We start from the raw sequence: 16310 nt of genomic DNA on the forward strand, positions 1-16310 counted from the left end.
CCACATACGTCTGAATGGATTATCTGAAGTACTTTTGATGACCTTGACCCTTCTGATGGAAAACTTGTCCGATGCTGCTTGCCTTCTGCACATGACAAACATGTCGACTGAGAATCTTGACTCAAAGCAATACCCTTAACTAAGCCTCGAGCAAGTAATTTCAAATTTTCTTGTTCTAAGTGACCAAACCTTCGATGCCAAACATTGTCCAGGTTACTTCTTGCAAAATTAGCATTCTTATATGGAGCAGTATCCAACTTGTAAAGACCGTTTTCAGATTTACCATTTGCAATGACTTCATTTGAAGAATTCATGACACGACATCCATCTTTGTCGAAGATGACAACATTGTCATGATCCACAATCTTCTTTATGGATAGTAAGTTGACTTTTAATTCCGGGACATAAAGAGCATCATGAACAACAACATCACGTCTTCCTTTAGGAGTTAAAACAGTCAACGAAATGTCGCCCTTACTAACAGCATTCATTAACATGTTATTTGCTGTCTTAATTTGACCTTGAAATGGCTTGAGTTCAAGTTCTAGTTGGGTTTTCATGGCAAAACTCCAATTGACCAATTTTCAGAACCAGTTAGCTTCTCCATTTGATGGATTCCCAAATTCTGTTGTACAGACATTTTTCTCCAGTATATGTATATATTCCTTGAATCTTGCTATTGTCCTGGGTCCATAACCTTTTAACAGAATTATATTAAAACGACTTTTATAACGATAGTAAATGACAGAAGAAATATTTTATTGAAAAATATTTTCTTTATACATAATAGTCAGAACTTGATTACTTAGAGATTTTGATCGCAAGTATAAACTTAACAAGTTTTCCAACAATTTTAAATAAACCTTATCCGATTTATAATGGAGACGAAACTTTTTTTAGTTTTTCTCCAAAGACCGGAAAAGTAAAATATTGTTTTCAACATTTAGTAAAATTTTGAGAAAAATCGAATTGACAAAAATAAAAACCTAAAAAAATATTAGGTACTCAAAGTTGGTAAAAATTGAATTTCGACTCAAATATCTTTTCAAAACTTTAAGACATTGGCTTTAAGCTAAACAAACTTCTATTTCATGTAAACTTTTTGGTTTTGAGGAGCTATCTCCAATCAACTCAATGTAGATATGTTAAACGGTTCTCTTAGAATTCAAGATTGCTTTACTGCGAGCCACTAAGTGTTCGATTACTGGGAACATGACCCCGCAAGCTTCGAGTAGGAACAATCATGTGACAAATATAAAAACAATAAAGAACATGCATTAATATAATCTTCTTAATAAACTCTTTTCAATAAAATTAAACAGTTGTTATGAATTATTCCCAGACCAATGTTATATTTCTTTGTCTAATTTTGAGAGACATTTTTTGTTTAGAAAATATTAATTACTTTATTTATTCAACTGTTCGTGGTATTTTTGAGGTTTCTGATATTGTGTCACTCCCAAAAAAAAAACTGATTAAACATGCATTGCAAAAGAATCTAGACTGGTTTACGAATACATATTTGAAATTAATTGTAAAATAAGAGTCAAAAAGTGACATGTTGTGTAGGTTTTTGTTATAAGAAAAAATTGTCTTTTTTTTTCTCATCTTAAGATTTTATTTGAAACAATTTATAATATCAGAATTTCAGGCCATTCAAGAAAATCTGGAATTTTTAATAAAATTTTCAAAATTACATGAAAACCTGTTTGCAGCATCTTAACCTGATTTAAGATCTAAAAAAACCTTTTTTGAATTACAATAAATTGAAACTGGTGTTTAATAATTCTAATAAAGGAAATCTTGACTCATCAGACCTTTTTTCAATCGGCTTCGAAAATTTGATCTGTGAGAAAAAAATAAGGTTTTATTTTTTTATTTTAGAATACATATTTTTATATTGTATTAACAATAGGGATCTAAAGGGTGAAATTTAGTGGTCCTCGGGACCACTTCGAATCTGTGATTGTGACTGAACAATTAAAGCTGTCCAAGAGACCCACAGATTGATTAAAACACGTTGTACAATGTTTCAGTCAAAGATGGACATTACAGGGCAATGTTAAGCGACTCCTTTTTACTGAAATTGGACACTTTGCTGACCTCTGGTTCATATAGGGTAAAGGGTTCTGCTATACAGTTTATGCCACACTCTTGTTAAAAGCCATCTTAGTAATGTCAAGTGGCCGTCTTGAAGCTGCGATATGAGCGCTTTGGATCTAATTTGTCGACAAAACATAAGAGACCAATAGTATGCTAACAACACGGAAACGTTTCAAGCACTTTAGGCCAATATACTCCAAGTAATCCGTGAGCTACAGCTGTGTTGTGTTTTCAAAATTAGAAATCTTTGATCTGTTTAATAAGGTCATTTTCAAAAAGAATTCGTCATACAAAGGGAGTGATCATGTTCTGCTAGGACACTGGAGGGAAAGAATTTCTTAGAAGACTCTGATGCGACAAGGACTGTTACTTAAAAGTGTTGGAGGAGCTTCAGCAAAATTGATCAAAGCTTCACAAAATTGATTAAAGTGAAGCCGGTTATGCCATTCAAAACTCCTTTTTTCACTGGTTCGAAGATCACATGACATGACTGAGACATACAAAGGTTGTACAAAATTTACCCAAGGAATGTGTCCGAATTAAAGCAGTCCAACAAGTATTTAAATTGTGGCTATCCTGGGTTCAACCCTTCTGGTCGCATTGAATAATTTTCAAATGATATAAGCAAACCTGAGAAAAATCAACACAACTTGATATTAAAGACTTTTTTGATCTGGCTTATGTGGTGTGGCACTATCAATATTTTGTTGTAGCATTCAACCTTATCAAATGTGATGTCAAGACATTTGTCTTTTGTGCGACTATGAAGGAGAATATTCAAATATACAACATTTAATTATTGGCACCATGTATAGTTCATCGTATTATAATATAAAATGATTTTTTTCTGAAATTACTGTTCAACATATTTTTTAAGTCCATACAAAATTGCAAAACGGTCTAAGTTTTGAAAATTGAGGATTTAACTAATTACCTCAGTAATTGAAGCTGACTTATTTAAGTAAAAACAAATTTCAAGAATTTAGGTGACATAAGTTAAGAATTAGTTTCTTATAATAAGATGGACATTCTTAAAAGTTTTTCACAGACTCCAATCTTTTTGGAAATGGTCTAAACAGGTTCTTTGTATAAACGGAATTTTTTTTCTTACTTCCTTAAAAGGGCCTTTTTTTGTTAGATATTCTTGAGTTATTTGATAATTCCTGATTTCATGCTCAAGATGTGCCCACACATTTTCAATCAAGCCTATTCTGCTATTCATCGGGGGCAATTTTACTTGAATTTTCACTAATCATTCATTCGAAGTGAATCTGTGTATGTCGGTAATACTGCGCGGTATTCTTCTATTCACGTGAAAGCATTCATTCTATACAATTCAGATCCGCATAAAAATTGCAGCGAATTTTTCATTTGATGTCTGGTTTGTTAATTTTTGTAAGCATAATGTAAGTAAAAACTAATTTACTGCTAAATGCTAAAGAATATTAACATTTTTAGGGGAAGGAAGACACTTTTTAACATTTATCCGAAGCTCTCTGTTTGGGGATATTCTTATTCTTCTGCTTACAATTAGAATACAAAATCCAATACTGCCCATTTCCAAAAATTACACAAATGGATACTGTAGTTCACTCGATGGATAGCAGAATGCAAAGGCAGTGTCAAAGAATATACGATCCACGTGAATAGGAGATTAGGGCTGAATTACATTCAGGTCTGGAGATTGATCGGGCGGTTGCATAACATCAGGGCAGTTCCTTTGATTGGATAAAACTCCGTCCAGTCGCTTGGGCATATCTTTTATAATTGTATGAAGGTATTCAATGTCTATTTTGCTTCATTCTGTAGCCGTTGCTTCAGTGCACTTATTAAAGAGACCGTCGCGAACTCGACGGTCCAATTCATTCCACAAATTCTCGATTGGGTTAAGGTCTAGAAATTTTAGAAGTGTTTGGATAACTTTTGGAGAGTTATACAGAAGCCATTCCCTTACAACATACGCCTTGTGCTTCGGGTCGTTGTCCTGGTAAAATTTGAAATTCCTTAAAATGCCCATTTTCTCAGCACTTTAACTTAAATTTTCGTTTAGGATCCTCAAATAGTTTTTCTTTTTCAATATACCGTCTACGAATACTTCATTTCCCATGACTCTTGCCGAAATGCATGGCGTACCTTTCATGCAGATATTTGGTTCGATCCATACTCCTCTTTTATTCCTCCGCACAATATCACCGACAGTCTTTGGCTTCATGTCTAAAATATCAGCAATTTTTGTTTCATCTTTATTACAGTGAAAAATAACAAGGTTTCTTTTTTCAAGGCTTGCATTTTTTCCTTTGCGAGCTATGATTAACTTTTTAAATAAAACCAAACGATCTTACACTAAATCGTTTTAAATGTATGCAAAAATGTCAACATTTTATTTTAACGTTACTCTTGAATAGAAAAACTGTTAATCGAAGCAAATGTCAAACTCAGGAAAGAAAACAAAAAACCCAATATTAATGAAGCTCTTACATGTGTCCTTTTTGTGTTGTTTATCGTATATCTTAATGCAGTTAAGCGATTGCAAATTTTGTTTAAGGAAATATTTTGGGAATAAAATACTTATTTATAAAACACAATAATAAAACTAAATTCAACTTTTACTACGAAAAGAACAACAAAAGTATGTTTAAGAATAAAAACCGAATATTAATGACACTCACTGTAGATATTTTATCTATAAAATGTTTGCTTTTTGAGAGAGTTGAGAGTGATTGTAAATTTGATTAAAAACAAAAATAAATAATCGCATAATTATTTCTGCTCTAAAAACAACCTATACCTCATTTTAAAAACATTAAAAGCTAAAAATAACAACTAAACAACAAAACAAAAAAAAAAAAACAATAAAATCCAACAAAAATAATTCCTAAACAAATTCCAAATTCATCTACATAAATAAAAAAAGAAGAAAATTACGTATAGGTAGTTTTTCTGTACATCAAATCAACTTAACGATTTGTTTACAATTTCGCAACGGTAAAAAAGAGCATAATTTATTTATTTATTTATACCTATTCCACCTTTCCTCGTCTAGAGCAATAGCTAATAAGATAAAAATTGTTATTATTGTTAATTTCATTGTTGTATAGCGGGTGCAGTGCACACTGCAGAAGTTTACTTACGACTTTTTGTTTTTCTGCCTAGAAAATTCTCAAAGTTCACAGATTGGCAATGGGAAAACAACAACAACAACAAAAAATAGAGAATAGGCAACGCCGCTTTAAAATATACAAAGTAAAATAGAACAAAACAAAATACAAAAAAGAAAAACAGGTAAAACAAAGTGTATGTATCCATCCTAACGAAAACGGATTTTTGTTTTGTAATTGGTACCTCCATTTCATTTCATCGGTGGTGTATCAAAAAGAAATAATAAAAAAAGGCGAAAAACCAGACATGGGAGAAAAAAAAAATGGCGACACTTTCCTCGACTGTGTAAAGTTTTTGTTTTCATCAAGAATTTCAAATTGAAAACTTGAAAAATTTTTTCCATCAATTTTAGCCAAAAATAACAAAATAAAAATAAAACATTTATTTTATCGACTTTTCGATACTCAATTCATAAAAATAAGAAACACAACTTTTCATTGATGAAAATCCATTTATAAATTTTCCTCTTCAACAAAAGCACAGGCACAGTATTGCCAGAAGTTTCTGTCAGTCAAATAAAATAAATATTTGTTCGTTTCGTATCGTAATCGTAGAGAATTTTTGACAAGAAAGATCAATGGCTGCTGTATTGACAACCTGCTGTCATCAGAGCAAAAGAGACGAACCGAGAGTTATTTTATTGTGAAAATATGCGTTTATTTTTAGCACACTGCGCGGCGACTACACAGAAAGAGACAACTCTTTCTTGTTTGTCTTACATTACTCGTTTTGTCCCTTTTGCTAAGACAGAGCACTAGCACTGAGATTGAGATTTTCTTTTCATTCTCGTTCTCATGCATTTTTGCTTTTGCATGTCTGACACTTTCTACTTTGAAAAATGTTGTTTTATTTGTTTTTACAATAAAAATAAATTAAAAACATAAAATATTTTCGCACCTGGTCGATCCAAGGACTGTCGTCGACTCATTGGCGGTTTTCAATTTTCTTAGGAAGCGGCAAATCTCGTCGGGGCCCAAATGATTTTCTTCATTCGCGGAAAATTCAGGGCAATTCCGAAAGACGAGCAATAAAACGAATTACATTTCATTACACTCACAACACGCACGACGGTTGGGCACCTCACCTCACCACACAATAAAAACCTGAAAAATATTTTATTTTTATTTTCCTTTTGTTTCGCTTTTCACATTGAGGTTTGAGGATTAAGCAGACACAAGAATAAGAGTACACTTTTGGTTATCCGTTTTTATTTCTTCTTAAAATTTTATTGAATTTTTTGATTCTTTTTTTAAATAAGCACCGCAGCTACAGCAGAATTTAATTCACAGGAAACTTTATACAATATTTAACACAAAAATTTATTAGATTTTGGAAATTGGCTTCATTTTCACTTAATTTTTTTTTTAAATTTTCTTTGAACCTTGAGTGAGTTAACATTAAAAGAGAAAAAAAAGACTTGAATTCCTTGTTAGTGCTGTCGCAGTCGCTGTCGCAACTCGCAAGTACAGCAGCTGCTGCTGTTGATGGTGTGCTTCTCTTCTTCTTGAACTAGGAGGATGATGGTGAGAAGCAGATGAAGATGGAGAAGAGATGGTTGAGGTTGGTTTGATTTGATCAACGATTCAACGACTCGAATGCGAATCGAATCCGATACGAATGGTGCGTGCAGAGGTCGAACTATGTAGCCGCAGTAGAAGTAGAAGTAAAAGCAGAAGCAGGTACAGCACCAAAATATTGCATTTTTAATACAAATTTTATTTTGCAATATTTTATGTTCACACTTAATCCGATAGGAAACACTTGTTTAGATGCTTTAATGCATTTCTTTGTATTTTATTTTGAATATTTTTCTTAGTTTTTGACGATTTTTAACGAATTTTCACACGGGAGACCGTTTGACTGTCGTTCGTCGTGATGTTGTGGCAGACTTCACCTTGCTTTTTTTTTAATGTGGTGAAATATAATGTAGGGTTGTGTGAGGAGGACAAGTATATATATTTGTATGGTGGTTTTTTGTACCATCTTGTTTGGAATGTTGTCCCTTTTTGGCGCGATTGTCGTGTGGTGAATTTTGTTATGTGAAGGTTGGATGCATTGGAAATTGAGGAAAACTAAAAAAGGAAATTTGCAAACCTTCAAGCTCGAATATTAATGGAACGCTCAAACGTGTACTTGAAGTTTATCAAAAATTGATGGTGGGCTTACATGTATCTGTATTTTGAAGTTTGATGACAAAGATTGCAAATTAACGTATTCACACTGATTAGATAAAGAGAGTAGATCAAAAATGCCGTCGTCTTCAATAGAGATAATAATAACGATATAGTGAATACGAACATGTTTGTTCTTATCTAAGCATCTTCGAATGCATCAATGTTGCAAACGTAACATAAGCTTTACATTTCTTCTTTATTTTTAAATTTTTACTCTGTTACTTTTTAACATTTTGTTACACCTTTCATCAAGAAATTCATTTTAATTTCCCTTTAATTGTGAGGTTAATGCAACTAATTGTATTATTTTTCCATGAATTAGTAAAGTAATTAACTGAATTCAAAGCACGTTTTATCGTCCATTTTAAGAGTGTGAAGAAACAAAAATACCGTGGATCTAATTGTAGCACCTTTTTTACTCTAAAAGCAATGTTTTTTGGTTGTCTGAAAATATTTGTCAATTTATTTTTGTTTGTATTTTGTTAGGTCATTTTATTTAATTCGTAACACTTTCGTTTAGGATTGCAACAACACTGTATTGTCAAAAAGTTATAGTTTTTTTATAGGAAGTGAAACAAACAACTAAAATTAGTACCCGTGGCATGTGTTTAGTGGGTTCGACCGTCATGCCGGGGTCTTGGGTTCAATCTCTGCCTGTGCCTTCTAAAGTTTTTTCACGGGTACTGCGTCTTGCGAAGAATTGACAAATCTTAAATCTTATCGTGAAAAGTGTTTTTTTTTTCAAATTAGCCGTTCAGAAGTAGGTCTCATCCTTGATAAACCTACTCGCACACAGAAATGGTTGAGAATTGTAAGTCACTAGGTCCTAGTTCTTCATGGACTGTTGCTCTACCTAATTTTTATTTTTGAATTAAAACAAATTACCACTGGTGTGTTCTCTGCTTCTTTCAGGTTTTGAAATATGTCTGCTTCCTTCTACTTTTCTGCATTGAGCAGATCTGGATGCACGTTAATCCCCTTTAACACGATAAAAATTGCGTTGAAGTGCAAGAATAGTTGATATAACTCTAAATTGTGCCTAATTGGCTATAAGATTTAAGATTGGAATTCTGTTCAGTTCTGTCAAAAATTTATTTTGATTTATTGAATTTTTTGGTGTTCATATTCTTGTTTAAAATTTGTTATGCTATTTAAAGGGCCTTGCACTTGAGAGCAAATAACGAATTAACGAATGGACAAACAAACGTGATTTTACACATTTCAAAAAGTCCATTTTAAACAAAAACACATTTAAATTATAAAAACCAATTGACACTTATGTTAGGATAATAAAATTAGCATTTTGTTCTCTAAAGCAAGACAAATTTGAAAAAAAAATTGGTAGTGTGTTTGCTACAAACTGTCAAACTCTACTCGAGTTCGAAATACCATCCACACTGCAACGAATAAATTGTTCAAGCTCAACTTAACCTCAAAATTATACCACCCTTTTTTTGTTTGTTGAAAAGAGTAATTATATATTGACAATTCGTCGCTGTCTGCGGATAGAAATAAAGCTCATAAAGAAAAGCCCCAGTTCGCAGTTCGTAGCTCATGTGCAAGATGCTTAAAGAGCCAAAATCTATTATGAAATTGTAACAGAATGAAATTAAAATTGATTATAAATTGTAGAAGAATAAAAGTCAAATTTTTGAATTGTCATCATAAATTCATAAATTTTTGAATTGTCATCATAAATTGTTTATAGAAGTGGAAGAAATAAAATTAATCTTTCAGTTTTGTTTTATTATTTTATATTTAACAAAAATATGTCTTTACATTATATTCATTCGTACCCTTGTATTTGTTATAGTTTAAAGCGGATTATGGTAACAGATTAAAGGTCTATATTAGTGATTAGCTTTATTTTTGAAGCTCATAAAAAGATTTTATAAAAGATGAACACTTGAATACCAATTAAAAAATTATAATACAAATATTTATATATTACAAAAGAGTTCAAATCAGAACAATAGTGTTGGCAATACATCCTTAATTTCTGTGTTTGTCTGTTCTTTTAAAGGGTAAGTTGTATCTGTTATTGATTATAAAGCGTAGTTGCAATTTAAGAGCTGATGTGATTTTGAATAAAACACAAATTATTTAGAAAATTATCAAATTGTTTTCTTATTATGATAATATTGATATGGTTCAATTATGTATGGAACACAATATAGGACAAATAGCCGACACGACCTGGGTGGCACGCCTCTATCTGATAGTCCAAATTTTCGATGACGCTGAGGCATAATTGATGTTCTAAGGAAAGAAGTCCAACGGTGTCAAATCACGGTCAGTTGAGATCGTCACCAAGTCCAAGTGAGATAAATCACATATCGTTCACATCCATATCCTCCAATGCGGGCCACAGAAAGTTCGTTATCATCTTATAGGCTGTTCACACCAAGTCCAAAACCCGGGATTGGCGAAATAATCGGTTTTGGCCGAAAACCTACATCGAAAACTCAAGTTTTCCCATAAATTTTTAGTAAAACCACAAGTTTTATATAAAAACCTCTCAAAAACTGGTAGCAATTCAAAGTTGAACTAACAAACCTTTCGAAACATTCAGCACTCAGATTAATGTAAGTAAAACAGTTGATGGCTGCTGTCAAAACAAATGTTTCATATTTATACAATTTCTATAAATTGCTATGTCGCATTGTGCTAGGAAAATTTGCGCCAAAACATTCGAAAATGTGGATCGTTGTTCCAGTAAATAAAACCACAACAGTGGGCTATCGCTTCTTGATGGACAGCGGTGCCAACATCAGTCCTTTGGTAAATCCAGGTGAGTCCTCAAAGGAAGAAACCAAAGAGATAGTAATGAAAAAATTGCAGCCCATCATAACAGCTTCAGTGATCGCTCTGGATGAGTGTGATTTCGGTACGAATCTGGAACTAGGAATTGACCTTTTCTAGTCCGTCCATAAGGACCTACACGAAATCGTTCAGAATCTTCTCAACCCCGCCTATAAGGTGCTCGGACAGCCACAATATATGGCGATTCTGAAGTTACATTTGGTCAGCAGAAGCAATAGTCATAAGCTCAGTATTTTGGATTGAATTTGTTGTGAAAGAAGAAGAAAATTTTTTAAATAAAATTATTTTTTTGTTTGTAGTTGATTCTATGATATATTTTCTAGACAATTAGCTTCTCTTTAGGGAATTGTTCGGACCGGTTGAAGTAAAAAAGAGGATAGCTGCAGCCAAGCGAGCTTAGAGTTCTTGTTGGTTCATGTCGTGAGCCCATTCCATCCGTCCCCAGAACTTCAGTTAAAACTCTTCTTCGAGACGAGCTAGTGTTACGTCAAAATCAATTTGAATTGGTTAGAATTCATTTTATTTTCACAAATAACTTGAGAAGAAGGCACTACGATAAGTTGAGGTGGAATGCATAACATTAAACATCAGCCCTTAAAATCTAACCACTCTTTAGCTATGGACATTATTGATAATTTCTACCTTTGCACAAAAGTTTTATGGTTTTAATCAAGTTTTTCCTGATTATAATAATACATTCTAGTTAAGATTTGATAATTGAAAGTAAAACTGACAGGTTGGTATAGAAAAAAAGGAAAGTTTTCAGTGGTACGATTTTGTTCTGAATTTTAAACTTTAAGTTCAGCTGATCATTTAATACGAATGCAAACTGAAAAGATTAAAATTAACTGACGAGTTAAATAAATCAAATTAAATCATTTTAAAATTAATTTTGAATCTAGAAACAAAATTGTTCATGATGGCAACAAATGATAGCTATAATCTAAAATCCACAGCCATGCAGGTCATGTCAATAATTTGCAAATTGTATGCCAAATTCAAAATTGCAGTTTGTATATTGCATATTAAAAACTTCATAAAAGGATGTCTGAACAGATTTTATGAAGACATTTATCTTTCCCGAGTGTTCTTAAGAAATTTAACTAAAAATTCAAAAGTAAACCTCATGACTCAAAAGAAAATTAAACACAATTTAGTCCGAATTTAAATGTTGAAATAATTTCATACAGATCTAGTTCGATGTATACTTACCATAAGAAAATAGTCATTTCTTTTTTCATTTCTATCTGGATTCATCCGTTTTCACCACATCTGAATGAACTCACATTTATATCAAGAGTAACAACTGTGAAAAACAAAACTTTTTCTACCATAGCAATTTTGATTGTTTTGACATTTCCATAAAAACTCACCTGTCTATCTCCATATAAAAAATTTAATATCCCTTATTCCGAGCTCAAAGTTTGAAGCTACTTTGATTTGTCGGCAGTCCAAAGTGCATTTTTTGTTCACATTTGCCTTTCAAGAAACTTTCTGAGTATTTTCTTCACAACTGCATTGCTTAAAAATTAAAAATGGCAAAACAATTAAGCAAATTAGACCCAAAGAAAACATTGTTTTTGCTTTGTGACATTCAAGATAAATTTCGTCCAGCAATGTCACTGTTTGATAACATGGTGCAAAACACGAACAAATTGGTGAGTTTAGTTTTGAGTTGAATTGTCATATCTCATTGTCTGTTTAGAATGAATTTCCCAGAGCTCCCTAAACCACTGAAATGTCATCCTACGTTATCCACAAACCATATAATTTATTATATACTCAAACCAAATCAAGGTGAATGCCGGAAAAGTCCTCGAAGTTCCTCTAATTGCCACCGAACATTATCCGGAAAAGTTGGGAAACATTGTAAAGGAAATTGATGTTAGCCATGCAGCAGGAATAATACCAAAAACCAAGTTCAGCATGATGGTGCCAGAATTAGAATGCAAGATTATGGAGCTGTTTCCGAATGAGAAACCTAAAGACGTCGTTTTGTTTGGTTTAGAGGTAAAATGGTTTGAATTTTATATTAAAATATGACAAGTAATGTAGGTATACATTGTTTTTTATCCCTCTTCAAGTCTCACGTTTGTATCGAACAGACTGCAATTGATTTGATTGAAAACGATTACAAGGTCAATCTCGTAGCAGATTGTTGTTGTTCTCGTCTCAATCAAGATCGAGATTTAGCTTTGCATCGATTGAGGGAGTTGGGATGTATCATCACTACCAGCGAAAGTGTAATTTTTAGTTTGCTGCAAGACAAGAATCATCCCAAGTTCAATATTGTAAGCAAGCTCGTTAGGGATCCGTCAGCGGACATGCAACTCTCAAAAGCTGGTTCGGCTAAATTGTAAACATTTTAAAATACTTACTGGAGTATATTGATGAAAGAAAGTGCATTTCCATGTAATAAACGTTTTTTGTTGTGTTATTGTAAAATTCAAAGGGAAAATATATTGGACTTGTTAACAAAAATACTTTCTTTTCTTGCAAATAGCCTATTTCGGAAGTCTTTTTGTAGAGGGCAAATTGTTTTCTTTACTTATCGGGCTCTCGGTCCATGAATACAATCACGAGGACAATTACATATGTAAGAAGCACGGTAATAGCACAATGTTTTCTTTTATCAATTGTGTCGAACTTTTGACAACCCCCAACATAATTGAAACGTATAGTGTAATTGTGTTGACAACCCTGGAATAAACAAGCAATGGTACCAATTGCAAATAATATTTTGACCGACCATTTTTAAAACTGATTGGAAGAAAGGATATTACTCTTGATTGATAGTTGAACGTGTTTAGACATAGATTCTTATTCAATAAATTAATAATTTTATTTAAGAAGTGCTTGCTTTGTTATTTTAAGATTATAAGAAGTTGAAAACAATCACAACAAATTGTAATGAAAAAAGGACAATTGCTTATTCCTTGTTATTGAACTGGAAGTTGAGAGAGCTAATCCGCTGTTTGTCTTGTAAAAGAATGGAATATCTTGGAAATGCAATTATTATAAATCAGCGTTAGTTCCTTTCGCCCAAAATCATATCGCTCAAAATTACTTGACTTATAAACTTTTACAGACGAAAATGCCACAAAACACAAAATTAATGTCAAAGTGCCCAAATCAATTTTAAAATATCATAACGTACAAATCACTAATCGAAATATCGTAAAAAAGATGTCAGGTGTTTCAACATTTGGGTATTCTGACAAAGATTTTGTTAATTTTGCAATTTTATAATCCAAACGCAATCGCATTCACTAAGCTAGCGGCTCCGTAGTCAAGGGATTCTGATTGGCTAAATCTAACTACAAAAAATGTTGAAATTTCCCCTCCGACGTACATACCTAGTGTAAAAAAATTTGGCTACAAAGTTAGTGGAAAATGATTTTGACGTTTCAAAATCAGCTGCTCGGTAAAAACACACGAATTCAAAATAAAATAAATCGTTTAGTATTTAAATACAAATTAAAATCATTCACATTGTGTCTTAAATTTGATTTTATTGAATTTAAAAAAAAAAACAAAAGATAAGTTAAAGTTATCAAATCAAAAATGTTTCTTATTTAATATATTTGCATTTGTCAACAATATGACAGTTCCAGATTGATTAGCTTTGTAGTGTAGTTTTGCATTCACAAAGCTAGTTGAATTTTGACTACGTAGCCACTAGCTTTGTGAATGCGACCATTGGTACAACTGACAGAAGACCTGACAGAATAATAAATAAAAAAACACAAATAGAAGAATATTTTTTGAAAATCAAGTTATAAGTTACTTCAGCAAAAAAAACTAACTAAAACTAATAAAATTGACAATTTTGAAGAAGAAGCATCTGGAAATTCAGATTCTATAAGAAAAAAGTTTATTTAACAATTGCAGCATTGACATAAAATAAAAACTTCAAAAAGGGGGTTTGTTCGTAGAGTACTACCCCAATTCCCAATTCAAAATTTGTGAAGAAAAACCTGTGTGGAGGAGTTGGTTTTACAGATATTGCATTATGGTCTGTTTATTTGCATGTTTGGGTACAAAAAATATAGCTTTACTTACTTACTTACTTAAGGTAGCGCTACAGTCCGGGGCGGACCTGAGCCTTAACCAACAAGCGTCTCCAGCCAGCTCGGTCCCTAGCTAGCTGTCTCCAGTTTCGCACGCCAAGTTGGTTGAGGTCCTCTCCCACCTGGGTGCGCCACCTGAGTCGCGGTCTTCCTCTACTGCGCCGTCCCTCGGGTTGGATTCGAAGACCTTCCGAGCTGGAGCGTTGATGTCCATCCGCTCTACATGACCTAGCTATCTAAGCCGTTGGACTTTGATTCTGCTAACTAGGTCAGTGCTGTACAGCCCGTACAGTTCGTCGTTATATCTTCTAGTCCATTCTCCATCTATGCGTACGGGACCAAAAATCGCCCGAAGAATTTTTCTCTCGAAGCATCCTAAGACGCTCTCATCTTTCTTTCACAGGGTCCAGGCCTCAGCGCCATAAATGAGAACCGGGATGATGAGTGTCTTATAGATGGTGATTTTAGATGCTCGAGAGAGGACTTTACTTCTCAATTGCCTTCTAAGTCCAAAGAAGCAGCGAATTGAAAGAGTTTGAATTCAGCGCTGGTGTCGTTGTCTGTATTAATAGCGGTGCCTAGGTAGACAAAGTCCTTAACTACCTCAAAGTTAAAGCTGTCCATGGTGACGTTTTATCCAAGACGTCGTCGTTCAGTGTCCTTTTTTTATGACAGCATATAATCGGTCTTGCCCTCATTGACCACTAAACCCATCTTCTTCGCTTCCGTCGCAATGCTCAAAAACGCTCCACTGACATCACGCTTTGATCTCCCAATTATGTCAATATCATCTGCGTATCCGAGTAATTGGATGGACCTTTGGAAGATTGTGCCTCTAGTGTTGACGGTTGAGTTTTGCACAATTCTTTCCACAACGATGTTGAAGAAGTCGCATGACAGTGCATCGCCTTGTCTAAAACCTTTTTTGACATCAAATGAATCGGTAAGATCTTTTCCGACCCTGATAGAGCAGCGTGCATTCTCCATCGTCATTCTGCACAAACGGATAAGTTTGACAGGGATGCTAAAACTAGACATAGAGATGGTGGGTATCGATTTGAAGCTCCTGGGTTTTTTCCAAGATCTGCCGTAGTGTGAATATTTGGTCGATAGTGGACTTTCCTGGTCTAAAGCCACACTGATAAGGACCAATCAGGTTGTTGACGAATGGCTTCAGACGTTCACATAATACGGCAGAGAGGATCTTATACGCAATGTTAAGGAGACTGATGCCTCTCAGTTTAAAGGGTCTCCTTTCTTATGTATCGGGCACACTATGCTAAGATTCCACTCATCGGGCATGCTTTCTTCCGACCATATTTTGCAGATGAGTTGGTGCATGCTCCGTACCAAGTCATCGCCTGCTGCTTTGAATAGTCTGCGTCGCCCAGGTTGAGTGTTTCTATCTCCCTTACAGCGGAATTCAGTTCGTCATCGCCGTTATATAATCTGGAGAAGTGATCTTTCCATATTCTCAGCATCGACTGTGGTTCTACTACGATGTTCCCTTGATCGTCTTTACAGGCTTCGATTCGTGGCTGGTACCCTTGGGAGGTTTTTTTACCTTTTGGTAAAATTTACGAACCTCATTCCTGTTGTGACATCCCTCTATCTCCTCGATCGCGCGCTTCTCATGCTCTCTTTTTTTCCGTCTAAGAAGCCGGTGTTCCTCTTTCCTCTTCTGCTCGTAGAGCTCGCGAGCAGCTCTAGTCCTTTTGTGCAGCGCCGTTTTGTATGCCTCTTGTTTCGCTGCGTGCGCTTGCCGGCATTCGTTGTCAAACCAGGGGTTTCGCTGTGTTGGCCGTGTGAAACCTAGCACTTCAAAGGCGGCATCTCTGATGGCTGCAAGGCAATGTTGTTTTTTTTTGCTTAATGCAGGAAGCATAGGACTCCTTAGGAGGTTATTAGAGACTCGATCGGAAAAGGACATGGCAGTCTCTTGCGATTGTAGCCGTCTAACGTCGAATCTTTTCACAGTACT

General features: G+C 34.0%; 2 protein-coding genes across 2 annotated transcripts in view; one reads left to right on the forward strand and one right to left on the reverse strand.

Annotated features, from left to right (window-relative positions):
• Nucleotides 1-7145, reverse strand: part of LOC129941978 (uncharacterized) — a 144247-nt gene extending 137102 nt beyond the window's left edge. The window contains exon 1 of the mRNA XM_056050764.1: nt 6160-7145. Coding sequence (XP_055906739.1) covers nt 6160-6190 — 31 coding nt within the window. The 5' untranslated portion in view covers nt 6191-7145. The remainder of the gene's footprint in view (nt 1-6159) is intronic.
• A 4496-nt stretch (nt 7146-11641) lies between these two features.
• LOC129941979 (isochorismatase domain-containing protein 1) lies at nt 11642-12740 on the forward strand. Its single transcript, XM_056050765.1, has 3 exons — nt 11642-11917; nt 12057-12269; nt 12344-12740. The coding sequence occupies exons 1-3, from the start codon at nt 11795-11797 to the stop codon at nt 12617-12619; spliced, it is 612 nt and encodes a 203-aa protein (XP_055906740.1). The 5' UTR covers nt 11642-11794; the 3' UTR covers nt 12620-12740.
• The last annotated feature ends 3570 nt before the right edge of the window (nt 12741-16310 follow it).

Source organism: Eupeodes corollae, chromosome 1, assembly GCF_945859685.1.
Source record: "Eupeodes corollae chromosome 1, idEupCoro1.1, whole genome shotgun sequence".
NCBI lineage: Eukaryota > Metazoa > Arthropoda > Insecta > Diptera > Syrphidae > Eupeodes > Eupeodes corollae.

Bases quoted from the DNA above. Each gene is read 5' to 3' on its own strand.
- LOC129941979 (XM_056050765.1), top strand. From the start codon at position 11,795: ATGGCAAAACAATTAAGCAAATTAGACCCAAAGAAAACATTGTTTTTG. The intron at 11,918-12,056 runs GTGAGTTTAGTT...AACCAAATCAAG, and splicing joins TGCAAAACACGAACAAATTG to GTGAATGCCGGAAAAGTCCT. The intron at 12,270-12,343 runs GTAAAATGGTTT...TCCCTCTTCAAG, and splicing joins TCGTTTTGTTTGGTTTAGAG to TCTCACGTTTGTATCGAACA.